This window comes from Oreochromis aureus, linkage group 22, assembly GCF_013358895.1.
Source record: "Oreochromis aureus strain Israel breed Guangdong linkage group 22, ZZ_aureus, whole genome shotgun sequence".
Taxonomy (NCBI): Eukaryota; Metazoa; Chordata; class Actinopteri; order Cichliformes; family Cichlidae; genus Oreochromis; species Oreochromis aureus.
This window is the reverse complement of record NC_052962.1, coordinates 13,522,163-13,536,592: the sequence shown is the minus strand read 5'-3', so window position 1 is coordinate 13,536,592 and position 14,430 is coordinate 13,522,163. Positions and strand designations below refer to the sequence as shown.

Below are 14,430 nucleotides of genomic sequence, written 5' to 3'. Positions count from 1 at the left end.
GCCCAGAATTCTCTATGTTTTCTGGAGACCGTTTTAACTTTGTACCTTTTAGTGTTTATGAAGTGCATAAAGCTTTAAAGGCTTTGGATCACAGAAAACCTCCTGGTCCAGACTTGATGGAACCTTATTTTCTGAAGTTGGCAGCGGATTATATTGCAGAACCACTTTCAATTCTATTTAATTTTCAAATTAAAACCAAAGAAATTCCATCGGTTTGGAAATCAGCTTTTGTCTTGCCTTTGTTGAAAGGAGGTGATCCATCAGTGTTGACTAATTATAGGCCAATATCAAATTTGTGTGTTTTATCCAAAATCATGGAATCTCTAGTTTGTGACCAGTTGAAGGAGTTTTTGTACTCTAATGATATTGTTTCTAAATTTCAGTCAGGCTTCAGGAAAAACACAGTACTAACACTGCCACTATGAAAGTGATAAATGATATTATTATGGCACTTGATAAGAAATTGTACTGTGGTCACTCTTTATTGACCTCTCAAAAGCTTTTGACACTGTTGATCATGCTGTCCTAAAAACAGACTGCTCAGCCTTGGATTGTCAGAACATCAATAGCGTGGTTCTCAAATTATCTGAATAATAGAACCCAGTGCATTAAACTTGAAGGTCTTTGTTCTGAATTTGTTGCTGTCCACAAGGGGTGCCACAGGGCTCAGTTTTGGGTCCCTTCTGTTTCTTTATATATATCAATGACTTGGGTCAAAATGTCTCAGACACAAATTTGCATTTTTATGCTGACGATACAGTTATTTACTGTTATGGTTCATCTCTTACTCAGGCCATTGAAACCTTACAGAAAGCCTTTGTTGCTTTCCAGCATTCACTTATCCAGCTAAAATTAGTTCTCAATGCTGATAAGACTAAGCTAATGTTGTTTTCTAAGGCAAAGAAGGTCCCAGAGCCTATTCCAGTGGTGTCCACCCTTGAAGGAAATGTCATAGAGATAGTTCATGAATATAAATACCTTGGTGTCTGGATAGATGACTCCTTTACCTTTAAACCACATAGAGAGACTTGTAAAGAAACTGAGGCTGAAACTTCGTTTCTTTTTCCGTAATAAACAGTGTTTTTCTTTTGCAGTAAAAAACGTCTTGTCACTGCAACCTTTTATCTGTGTTAGATTATGGTGACATTCTGTATATGAATGCTTCTTCTTCATGCCTTCTAATGTTGGACACGGTGTATCATGCTTCCTTGAGGTTTATCACCAATTGTAGATATCTGACCCATCATTGTGACTTGTACTTAAGAGTAAATTGGCCTTCTTTGGCCATTAGAAGACAGGGGCATTGGTACACTTTTATTTACAAAGCTATGCTTGGATTGCTGCCTCCTTATATTTGTACTTTGGTCACAAGGAAAAATAGTGGTTCTTACTGTGCTCAAATGATCAGCTGCTGCTGTCTGTTCCCCTGTCCGCACAGAGTTGGGTAAAAGCCTTTGTCCACTCTGCGCCTTTTTCGTGGAACCTGTTACAGAAAGACTGGAAACTGACTGAACTGTTGTCTTTAAATGTTTTTAAAACTAAACTCAAAGCCCTACAGACTGCCTCAATAATGTGTAATTGTTTTGTGTAATTTTTAATCTTGTTTGTTTGTATGTATTTGTTTGGAAATTTGCTGCCTCTTGGCCAGGACTCCCTTGAAAAAGAGGTTTTTAATCTCAATGGGACATTCCTGGTTAAATAAAGGTTAAATAAAAAAAAATAAATAAAAATGGTGCAATCGCTTAACTGTGATGTGGCATTTTTTTTACATAATCTTTTTTTGTAGAACCGAGGGAATAAAGCCAATATTCAGACTTCTTTCAAGTACAGATTTAGGCACTTTATACTCTCTATTTACAGTATTCAAGCTGCTGTGGGAGTTCCTTTCAACATCTCAAGAGAGCACTGCTGGTAGATGAAAATGTATTATAGTGCTTTGAAAAACAATTGAGCACCTAAGAAAATTACAAGTCAAATAGCTGTGAGTTCCACTTAGTAGCTAGTGGGCAAATGAAGATCTGGCAATTGGTTACCATCGGGCATTATTTACATTGCCTCAAAGTGGATGGTGATGGGGAAGAAAATCAATGTGGATGCAAACAGTGTAATAGCAGAGTAATGTGTTCCCCTGGGCAAGCAACAGTGAAGAAGTCCTGTCAGGGTACCGCTGAGCGGAGGCAGAATTCACCTAATTCACTTGCCATTTTTACCAGCCCTTTCCCGCTGCCACATTCAATCCACATGCACATCTCAGCTTGTGAAGCTGGTGTTCAGAGCTGTCTTTTCCTGCCGCCTCTTCAGAATGCTAATTCCGTGGAACCGCCAATTAAAGTGCAGGATGGTATTGTGCACAAGATCGCATCCCATCAAGATCACATTCAGATATTCACAGAGGTGACGTCCTTGTTGGTGACTGATGGTGTTAATTGTGGTTCGTTCTCTCCCTTTAGCAACACATATACAGACAAACATGAGCGCAACGAAGAAACTCAGAACATGCAAGCTTCACTTGCTTTAGTTTGAAAGGCTGTGGATCGATCTGGGAAGCATGGTTTTGACCCTGAACTCTTGGCCCTTCTTTTTTGTATCGGATCAATGAACCTGTCAGTCAGGTATCAATCAATAAGGTTCAGACAGATTCCCACATATTGAACAACGGTTGCAATCGGATAGAGGGAGACCGACATCACCCACTCAAGAACAAGAAAGCATTCTTGTCATTTGCAAATACCAGTCATTTATAGTGATATATTTCTTAAAGCCAATGGAAAGCAATACAAGATTGAAAAATGTAAAAAAAACAAAAAAACAAGTATTCTCGTATTAGCGACATGACACTTTGGAACCATAAGATCTGAAATACAGAAACAGCTTTTAAGCTTAGCAGCTGTGTACACACCAGTGTTATGAAATCAGAGAGCGTATTTGCATGATGAGAAAAAGAGAGAGAGCGCATCATCAACCGTCAAGCCCCACTGAGTTGAAGGTTCACTGATCCATTCATTCACTGAGAGCAGAAAGGCTTTAGGTCAGCATCATCAAACAGCCAAGCCTGACCTCTCTAATTGGCCACCAGCTGCGAGTTTTCAATCCTTGCACCCATCTCTCAACTTCACATCCACCCTGTTCTTCAAAGGTCCTGCCCTTCCTTTCACATGCCGTCACTAGTGTCTGCTCACTCCGTTACTGCTGTACCATAGCATCCCTCTTTTGTCCTCACCAATCAGCCACAGCATTAATAATAATCTCTGTCCTCTTCTTGGAGAGTTGTTGAGAAAGAAGCTTTGAGCTTCACACAAACACACGAGGTTACAACCCTCTTCTCAAATCATCCTTGAAAGGTTTTTTTGGCCAGGCACATTAAGGAAAACCACTGCCATGAGGATGCACAATGCTTAGGTTGGTGCCCAAGCTACATTAAAATGAATTCCAAGACCAAAGGTTTACCAGCAGAACAACACCCTGAGCATCACATCACCTCCTACGGCTTATCTTCTTCCCATATTGTATCCTGCTGCTATCTTTTCCATAAGTAAACCAGCACCCAGCTGCTAACATTATGTAGCAGAAAATGCAATTCATAAGACCGAGCCACATTCTTCCATAGTAATACTCGCTGTGATTCACTTCACTTTCTCCACATCCTTAGTGCTCCCCGCTCACTACCTCGACACATTGAAGTTAAAGTGGGCTGGTGAGTTTTTAAAAATGGGAAAAAATAGCCAAAACTTTTTCAAATCAGTGGTACAGTATGTGGGTAAAACTTAAGCTAGCAAAACAAGAGAAAAAAAAGTGAAACAATAGAGGCAAGCCAGCATGTCTGCATTGTGTCCTCTGTCTCTTGTACTTCCTTTTCCTTCCAATGTGCATGATCAACTGTGACTTGCGGTATCCATCGCTTGCCAAAGCCCTTCTGCCTCCTCTCTAGTGACTTACTCCCTTCTGCTCTTCCTTGTTCTTTAAGACAGCAAAGCCATGCTGCAGGTGCACTACCATAGACGCCACTGGCAACAACTGCCAGAAAGATGACACAGCCAGTAGAGAACTGGGCGCCTCCCCATGACAACACAGAGCAAATCAAAGTCTAGGACAAGAAGCTGATGACATCGTAAAATGTGCAAAAGAAGCACAGTCAGGCGGCTGTCTGTGGGAGCCCAGGAAGCGATCAGCTCTCCACTGGCCAAGCAAAGATTCAAAGAGACTTTAATATCAGACTACTAGGCAGAATTTTTTCAGTTCAGAGTCAATCAAGTCCTTCTTGGGAAGTATTTTTGCTTAACTACTAAAGGAATGAGTGAAACCGACGTGAGGTTTCCTGGGGCCCTCTCACTCTGAGATGACTTCTCATATATTCTTCCTGAACCTGTTTCCCTTATCAACAGTCTTTTTTTCCCCCCTCTCTGTCTCTCAGAGTCTGTGTCTCAAGTGTTAAATAGCTCAGCCAGTGCTACCCCTTGTCCTTTCCTGCCAACTGCCTGTGGCTCTAACTCCAAAGTCTTCTGTCTTTCTCTTTTTTTATCTGAGCTGTCTGTCTCCGACACGATCCTGAAACTAAACCTGCATTTTTATATTATATCCGAGACAGAGGCAGCATGGCAGATTTTCCTGATGCATAAAAATGCATCTACCTGTATTCAACCAGTATATAAATATATTTTTTTTTCAAGCTAAGCTTAGCTATGTGTGGTCTCGGAGGGCATAAAACGCCGGTGTGTATGTGTGAAAGAATACATCTGTTTGCAACAATTCTTTAAGCAGCAGTGAAAATATATTAAAGTGTAGCTGAAAGTGTGAATGCTTTAGCGTACATGACCGTTTGTGCTCACATGGGCTTCTCTCTGTTTCCGCGAGTGCGAGAATGGGGGTGAAACAACACTTTACGGCTGGCGGTGGTAATCGAGCTCTCTAATTACTTCCTGAGCTGAGAGAGTTGTCAGAGAGAGGAGGAGCTGCCACAGATGGTGAGAGACCCACGCTGACGCCAGGACATCCTATCTCTTCATCATTAGAGCCGAGCATGTGTATTTGTGTGAGACTGAGTAATCGAGAGAATGAGTGCGAGTGTGTGACCATGATTGAGTGTTCAAATTACACTTTAGAACCACAGACCATATGATATACCCAGGCTGAGTTTGTAATATAAAAGCTAGGTGCTGCCTATCAAACAAATTACTGTTATCGCCCTATTTCATTTTGAAGCTAGTACCAGAAACACTCTGGAGAGCGCTATGATCCAGCTCCACCAGACCTACACACAGTAACACCAATCCACTTCCAACCATACTTCACCACGCTCATTCAACCACCTGAACAAAAAGCCTGCATGCAGGTGGTGCATTACCTCTCCCCCCTTCTCAGCTCTCTCCCCAGATAAATGCCGCAAGCTGACTACTCACCACTGCGAAGAACCCTCAGTGCCGCTGACCTCCAGAAGGTCATAATCGTCCTCCAGCTGAAAGTCAGAAAAAACCAGGGCAATGGTGTCTCCCGGCTCAGCCAGCACAGTCCAGGTGCAGTCGGCATTGTTGTTATATTCAGATGGGTAATTGGGAGTAGTTATCACCCCACTCTGGCCCCGTAGGGTCCCTCCACATCCGTCATCCGCTGCAGAGAGAAACAGAGTTGTGAGAGAATTAACATCAGAAGAAAACTCGTTGCAAAACAAAAACAATCACAGACACGTGAGTGTGAGGTGTACGGATCGCTGAATGTGTACAGAGGGGTTGCGCAGATAGACAATGGTGGTGGGGATTAACGTTGGTCGACGTGATCGGCAACAACTCGTCACTCAAGGCGATTTTTATATAGTTAGTAAACTGATAGCATTACTATGAGCTTGATAACAAATTAAATCTGCCTTGCTATAGTGTCACACCACACCCTCTACATATAACCAGTACTTGCAACACAAGTTTATTCAGGGACTTACACGACCTTTAGTTATTGTGTGTCTGTGTGTGTGTTTGGAACAGTTACCTTGATCCATCATAATCATCAAATGAGTAAAAACAGGAGGACATTTGTGACTGCTGATTTGATTTTTTAAATCACAGCGTAATGTGACTGTGTGTTTGCAGACACGTTCATGTATCTCGTCTCCTTAACTTTTTTGTTTTTTCCCCACGGTTCTCCACTGTGTATGGGAACCGCAACTGAAGAGTGCAGGAGTGACAGGTGAGATATTTTACAAAGGAAGGACAAAACAAAGTGGGAAAAAACTGGTAAGGACAAAAAATGCTTTGACCTAACACTGTTTTAGCTGTTCAGGTGATATTTATCCACTTCCGTTAACTAAGCTAAATCTATCAACGGTGAAAGTCACCATCAAAACGTTACTTCATGCTGAAAGTGTGAAATAAACTCCTGGTTTGCGTGTTTGTCTTTCATCCTTGCCTTATTTCTTTGTGTTTGGGAACACACACTGTGCGTCATGGAGGGTGGATAGCACTACCTTAGGGGTGCATGTCAACCTTCCATGCTGCCCACACCAATGCTATTGGTAATCAGAGATGCCACAAAGGGATATGAGGAGACTGGAAACCCTAGTGTACAGACTGGCAAGCAGCTGGCGAGCAAGGTAAGTTAAACGCTAATAAACAAACTGCAGCTTAACTGCAGCTAAAGGTCACGTTTGACCGTTGAAGCCATCATAATAAAATCTGATGGGGTAGTTTCTGGCTTATACAAAATGAGTTCATATTGACAAAAATCCCTCTCAAACATTGTTACAGCCTTTTGACACTATTTATATATTTTTATTCTCCTGTCAGGGTCTTGGAAGGAAACTTTTCCAATGACAGCAATTATATGATTTATTTCAACATCTCCCAAAATTATATTCTTTAACTTTTTTAGTCCATTTCTTTGGAAAAGAACCTAGGCAGTACTGTAAACTTTCCACTTGTTAGGAATACATTTATAAGATATACATGGTGAATATCAAGTAAGAAGAGAACTTTTAATTACGGATTTTCCAGTATATTGATTGATACAGGACTGCCAACAAATATGAAGGCAATTACTGAAGCCAGTGTCTGATGTTAAATGTTGCTGGCTTTAAGTCATAGCCAAGTTTCTGTTTTATAGCATCAGCCTAGAATTTCACGATTGGTGCATCCCTACTTTTAAGTTTTTGGAGCATTTTGAAGAAAAGCTAATAGGACAAGAAAACTTCAGCACACACACATCTACAGATGAAAGCGTCTGTAGATGCCTCAGTTTCCATGACACCAAAGAAACAAACTATCTTGAAACAGTTTTGAGAAAAGATGTTGACCAGCATCATAAAACTGGTTCAATTCATTTTTTAAAAATTCCTACAATCATTTGACCCCCTGTGAATGAGTACTTGGTAACAGTAGGAAGGATAAACTCCCTTTTAACAGGAAGAAACCTCCAGCTGAACAACGCTCAAGGAGTGGCAGCCATCTGCCATGACCCATTAGAGGTGGGGTACACTGGGGGTTACTCACCACTTTTAACATAGAGAGTGAAAAGTGATAAGCCAAGAAACGCTCAGTGCGTCATGGAAAGCCCCCAGCAGCCTATTATATACCATAAGAACCACAAGTAAGCCAGCAGTCTGAGAGCAAAGTGTTTAAGATGATAAGCCTGATTATTTACGAACGATTATGTGAAGATTTTAAATTCGAATCTGGATTCAACAAGGAACCACTGACCAGCAACAGATATGGCTTCCTAGCCTTATTTATTGGCAATTTACAGTAACAATAATAATAATAATATTTTTTCCTCTTTTTTTTAATTTAATTTTAGTTTTTGGCCACACATTATCTTTCTGCCACAAGCTAAATTGCATATTTCCAAGCTCAGGAGCATGAAATTGTGCAGTGAGTTACAGCATATTGTTCCTTTGTCTGCAATTTTTGCCATAGGCCAGAGAGAAAGAAGTCATAGGATTTCAAAATGCCCTACAGTGCTTTTGCAGTCGTCAGGAAGCGGGGAAAGCTGCGTGATGCAACTTAATGCAACGTGGAGGAAAGTGATTAAATTCTGATTAATTCAGATTTGTGTTAATCAAAGCAACTCTTTCCCGCCTCAACGCTGCTTTAAGGAGACCATTAAATAATAAAGCATGCATTTAAAATGTTGGCAGGATAACTCCCCGTGCCAGCTTCTGATATGTTTATTACAGCTGTGAACAATGCAGCATGTGACACTGCCTGAAATACAGCCTTCTTTCATTTCTAGATCAGTTCACAAATCTGTGAACAGAGGGGACACGTCAAAAGAAGTTTTGAACGACACTTCCACAGTACTTGTGAAGGTGTGTGTGTATGCGTGCGTGTGTGAGTGTCTCTGAGGACATATCTGCATCACCGCGGTGTGGGGTTCATTATATCGAGTGGCCAACTAGCTGTGTGTGGCGGTAAAGAAGGGAGGAGGAGATCAAAAGTGTCTGGCCCTGTCTATCATCCACTCTACCTGTCACCACCGCACTCCCCCTGAGGGAGGGCAGGAGAGTGTACGGACGAGTGGAAACCTGTGAGGTGTGAACCTCAATAGGAGGGAAACTACGACACAAGGGGGAGAAGAAGGGGATGAAGAGGATGACAGGTGACATGCGAGGCTGGGTAAGGGAAAAGTGCAGGAGGAGAGTGGACGATGAAGAGAGAAGAGAGGCGCACGGCGGGAGGGGCGAGAGGTGATCGTTGCAGTTGGAGTGACAGGAAGTAGAATGCAGACAGAAAAAAGGATGAGGAAGTGCATTGATATTCCACGCAGGACTGTTTCTTCACACTTGAAGGGAAGTCTCCGACTCCTCACTCTCGCCTTCACCTTGACTTTTCCCCGTCATTCTCTGAATTTTTGCGGCCGGCGCCGGCCGATGCAAGCACTGTACGACAACGGAGCCAAAGCGGGCTGTACCCACAGAGCATATGAAACCGAAGCCCCCTCCCCAAAAAACTTCTGAACCGTTCAGTATGTGAGGTGTGCAGAAACTTATTTAATTTTTTTCTTCAGTCAGTTGTAGACTGTCAGACTGCTTCCCACGGTTGAACAGTGCATTTTTCAGCCTGTCACTTAGGATGTCATGGTTCTCTATTAAATGTTAGGACCTGCTTCGATTGCTCTGAGAGTCGTGGCAAGATATAAGACATAAGCATGACTGATGCATGCAAGCTATAAAAAAACATTAGTGTTTAATATGCATCCAGAAATCAATCCTTATATAAGACCAGCAGAAATCATGAAAGCTATATCTGGGACTTTCTAATTACATGTGACCGACTACAACTAAAAGTCAGAGTGTCTTTGGAATAAGCAGGATAATGGATGCGTACACACCAAACATAAAAAGTTGTGTCAGTGTGTGATGCTGCAGGTATATGCACTGACATTTACAACTTGTCAGAAGTAAGCTTATTTCTGGAAAGATATGCAGCAAAAAAAAAAAAAGAGAGAGAGAGAGATGAGGCGTTGGTCTGAGCACAGAAAAGCTCAGAAAAGGGCGACAGTGGAGATGGAAAGGGTGTCAAAATCTGAATAAAAGACTGATGTTAAATCCTTTATAAGTGTACTCGTATGATAAGCAATGACATTTTTCACAGCTAAAGAAAAAAACAAATTGGGCACAAGACAGGAAATGTAAAACATTATCTGTGTCATCAACGGCTGGCTTATCATCTTTGGCCCGACAGTGCTGGCACGTTGGTCCTCTCCTGTGTCCAGAATGGTGATTGTGCCAAAATGTTCTCTCCGCTCCCAAAGTACAGTGCAAGTTCTGCTCTAGCACATATGGGCAGGCTCTATAATTGGAGTGACATTAACAATACACTTATGCATTATGAAGGAGCACTCAGGTGTACACGTTGACTTTTATGTGGCACCAGGAGACCTCAATTAATCACAGGGGAAATTGCCAGTTTCTAAACTTGTTGGCTTGTAATTTCTGCTGAAAAGGTGACATAATCACATCCTTGAGTGCTTGAGTGATTTTTTTCCCCCCCAGGATGGAGCCTTGGTGGGAATGGGGTGAGGAGATTGACAAAGCCGAAATGGGGTCTAAACAGAAATTCTCTAGGAAGCAAAAAAAATGAAAGAGGGGACAAAGTTATCGTCAAGAAAATATAAATTATTTATATTTTGAAATGCATGCAAAATAATCTCCCATTTTGATGTGGAGAAAAGGCATGTGCATGTGCCTGCGTGTGATAGTGCGGGTGGGGGGACTGTGCTGGCGCGTGGTGCCCAGCCATGTGTGCTCCTATGTGGGCTTCCTGACTCCCGGCATGGCTGCAGATGGCATAGAGTCTCAGCGGTCTGCTCAGCAGGCGCACTGACACAAACCGTTGGCCACACGGACACAGTGACACACACACACACACACACACGCACACACACACACACACACACACACACACACAAGAAAGCAAATGAATATAGATGGTCAAGCAGTTTTCTAGGAATTAATCTTTTATTCAAAGACCAATCTTGTAAACTGATGTACTATAGTGTCACTTTTGCCTACAGTGTAAGTATTTTCAAGAATCCTCATGTTGTGTCAGACAACATGCACTGGCAGGTGTCGCTGCCGCAGGGGTGCTTGCTAACTCCGAGGGAAGGACAACTGGCACGAGCGCCTGACTGGGAGCTAACACATGAGGTCCTGCCATGGTAAATAAGATATCAGAATAACCACCGAAAACCAGTGTCAGGTCATGTAGAGGCATGTGTAAATATACTGTATGTCAGTGCATGTGGGCTGGAGAAGCTGTTTCATCCACCTGGTGGATGAAAGACTAAATGAGAGAGGCTGATTGCTCTTCATTCCAAAAACAAGGTCAGTTATTTTTTATAGCAACTAGTAGCTATAACCAAAGCAGATTTACTGTTTCTTTTTCTTCTTTTTTTTAAACAAAGCATGCACTTTTTTCCATAAAAATAAATGAAAGATCTCACATATCTCTGAAGAGTTCACGCAAAAGCACTTAAAACAGATTCAATTAACATGTAAAAATTTAGCCAAAAGGTCCCTTATAACAGACAGCCTTCTGCTGAGCTTCCTACTTACCTCTGCAGTAAGGAAGGGGGAAATCCCAGGCAGCAGTACCAGCTGAAGTGGCAAGGCAGGACAGGGTGGTATGACCCTCTAGAACATGGCCCGGGCTGCAGCTGTAGCGGATCTTGTCCCCGATATTAAAAGTAGACCCCTGCTGGTGGCCGTTGAGTAGCTTTCCAGGATTACCACAAGTGTAGCTGGGCAAAGCTGTAGAAATAGGGGGGGGGGGAGAGAAAACTGACAGTAAACGAGGCGGGTTGTGGTAAAGTATGTGGCACTGCATCACGTTAGCACTGCCAAGGGCCAGAAAACAAGGGAAAGTCTGATGACAGATAACGACACACAGAGCCATCTGTTCATGGCAACATTTCTGACCCAAGCAGCAACATCTTTCCAAAACAAACACATAAACAGATAAAATCATATCTTCTGAGATGTGTACACATAGTTACATGTAGTAGCAGAGCTCCTACAGAAGTTAACATAGTCAAGAAATTGCAAATGCACTAAGTGCTGTTTTACCTATCAGGGGAGTCACTTGAGCACGCTATGTTGACCATCACTGCTTGTGCAATCATGTAGGTGCATGCAAAGGAGCACGCTCACTATTGGTAGAACCTTGACTAATTATGTATTATTATGTAAATCAAGTTCAGAGGAAGTTCAGCCAATCTCGTGTCTGTGAGCTCATGTTATGTTCCAGTGAAAGACACACTTTCTATGTACCTTAATGACTACGCTTGAACAGCTAAGTCTATAACACATTGCTACAGTACTATATAGGAGTGCAGTGGGTTAGAGCTTTGCTCTGCATTTCAGACAGTAAATCCTTAGAGTGTGAGCAAAAGGGCAATGATCAAACATGCATCTCACACACACACACACACACACACACACATACTCTGTGTCACCCAGCTTACTGTCCCGGTCACACACTCCCACACAGCGAGGGACCTGGCCAGAACATGTGCTGGACTTTGGATGAAGCTCAGTCCCTCAACAGGAACTGGGTTGAACTCCAGCAAGGACAGAATGGCTCCTACACAGAAACACAGCTCGCTGGCACCTCGCCGTCGTGCTCAAAACACACTCAAGTTTTTTTTTTATCCTATCTAATGTCTCCAGCTCTATAACGTATTACCAAAAAATAAATAAATAAAAGAAAATTTTCAAAGTCTGCTCTTACTGACTGCCCAAGAAAAAAGCATGTCTTAAGAAAATTTAGCCTTTTATTTAATTAGAAAATGTTTGTCATTTGTTTTAAAATAACTAGCTCTTAACATTCGTAAAAACGAGTGTGTGACTGGCATGTTAAGATGCTTCTTGTGATCCTTTTCTAGGGAAAAATATAATGCAATGTGCTGCTTTGTTGTGCTGCTTTGTCACACAAGAAATGCTTTAATTCAAACTTCATTTAAACCCTAAAACCCCTTTTTTGTCATTTTTTTCTTTCTTTCTAGTGATTGTTTGTTTTCAGGTTTCAGGTTTCCTCACTCTAGTCTAAGCTAAAGACTTCCTTACAGCAAGGTCTAACAAGGACGGATCAATCATTTCACCCCATAGTGCATTCTACAGAGCTTGAGCTGTGGAATTAACTGGCTGGTAAATAAATAGACTGCAAACAGTTTGTGTCCAGTCCACCCAGCAGACAACAAACATGACCTCTACGAGTGCGATTTGAAATGTCTTTGTGTGTGTGCGAGCATACTCTGCTACTCCCAGCTGTGAAGCTAACAGAAAGAAACCACTCCAAATATTGTTTATGTAAGTAGCTTATTACAACTTTTAGTTAAGTTTTAAAATGTGTCACGAGCCACTCTATGTAAATTTTAACCCAAACTATAATCTCTTCTTAACCTTAACCAGTAGTTTTGTTGCACAGACGTAACAGCAAGCGAAAATAAAAGTAAACAGCAAGTGAAAAACTAAACTTAAAAATAGTCTCACACAAACCCCGGGCTCCTTCTCGAACATCATGTGTGTTTTTGACACCACCAACCTCGCCTTCCTCCTAATTTTATTCCTCATTTTAAGCTGAATACATTATACAGTAGTTCAAGTCAGGCTTGCCTACAGCTGTTTTTGCAAATGCACTGCAGCTCTGAACTTTTCCAGACATTCCAAGTCAGACATTACACTGTTTAAAATGCATGCACCCTGGTTCTTGTGACGTCTGATACCCATGATTTGCGTCAATGTAAGATTATTGCAGTTATCTGGCCTGTACACCACAGCTACTGAGTGGGTGCCCTGCCCACTGCATGCTTTACTAAGCAGACACCTTTTTCTAAAATCACAGTGTTTCCAGTAGCGAGAAAGCGGCTGATGCAAACTGCACCCTGCTGTGTGCTAGACGTTGTCGGAACATTGTCTGAAAGACAACTTCAGGCATCTTTCCAACCGTATCCTCCTGACATTTTCAGGAGTTTATATGTGTAAACAGCTTACATGGGTTGATTCAGATGGTAAGAAAAAAAGATATGATATAGTTTCAAACCTTTGAAAATTAATAAAGGTTATTAACAGAATGTGAAGACACAACCACTTTGTATGTATTGTGTTGAAGAGATATTAACTGAAGTCAAACTGGTCAGGCTGTGCTTTTATGTACTACCATTTGTACCACTAAGAGGTGGAGAAATAATCCTAAATTAAGTTGACATCAAGCAATAATGAGGTAAAAATAAGGAGAGTCTTGTTGACAAATACAGTGGTCTGATTGGTCTGGTCTGTTTATTCACATCCGAAAAAAACTGAAAAATCGAGCTTGTTCCCAAAAAAAATAAAAATTAGTAAATTTGTCCAGCATAATTATGTGGCCAGTGTGAACAGCTGCCCTATTAAGATAAGTCTGATGCATATTTGTAACGCAAAATATTAACATGAGTTTTATGTGTCCAGTGTATAAAGGCCTTAACAGGCTTAATTCAAACACTGCCCCTTGTGGTCAACGTTTGAATTAAACTCTGCACTGAATCTTCATGTTTAATTTTCATATTTGGAAGAAGGTATTTTTGACTGACAGAATAAAAATTACTTTCATTTGCAAATGTCAGAGAAAGTTAATACATTCAGTATTTATACCTCGGATCCGTAGATGCACGAATACAGATAAAAGCACCAACACACTGTGTAAAGTGATTATGGAGCACAGGGCTGAACGGGTTGGTCTCACCATTCTCAACCAGAATTCCCCGATTAAATGTGTCAGTATGTTTGCTATCTATGGGCACGCCCTGGCTTTAACACTGTTAACCAACAGCAAAACATCTGAGCCAATTCCACACCCCTAACATTTCCCTATTTTTCTGAAGAGGGTTTTTAAGAGTAAAATCAGTAGTGACTCACAGCTGCACTTTGCACTTCTGGCTCCATCCCAATCAGTGATTTCACAGCAGGTGTTTCCC

General features: G+C 41.6%; 1 protein-coding gene across 1 annotated transcript in view; it reads right to left on the bottom strand.

The window, feature by feature from the left end:
• Positions 1–5,392: 5,392 nt before the first annotated feature.
• The window catches only part of csmd1a (CUB and Sushi multiple domains 1a), a 75,274-nt gene continuing 66,236 nt past the window's right edge, over positions 5,393–14,430 (bottom strand). Inside the window, exons 4-5 of the mRNA XM_039605296.1 lie at positions 11,036–11,230; positions 5,393–5,604 (exon numbers count right to left, since the gene is read on the bottom strand). Of these exons, the coding sequence (XP_039461230.1) occupies positions 5,393–5,604; positions 11,036–11,230 (407 nt within the window). The remainder of the gene's footprint in view (positions 5,605–11,035; positions 11,231–14,430) is intronic.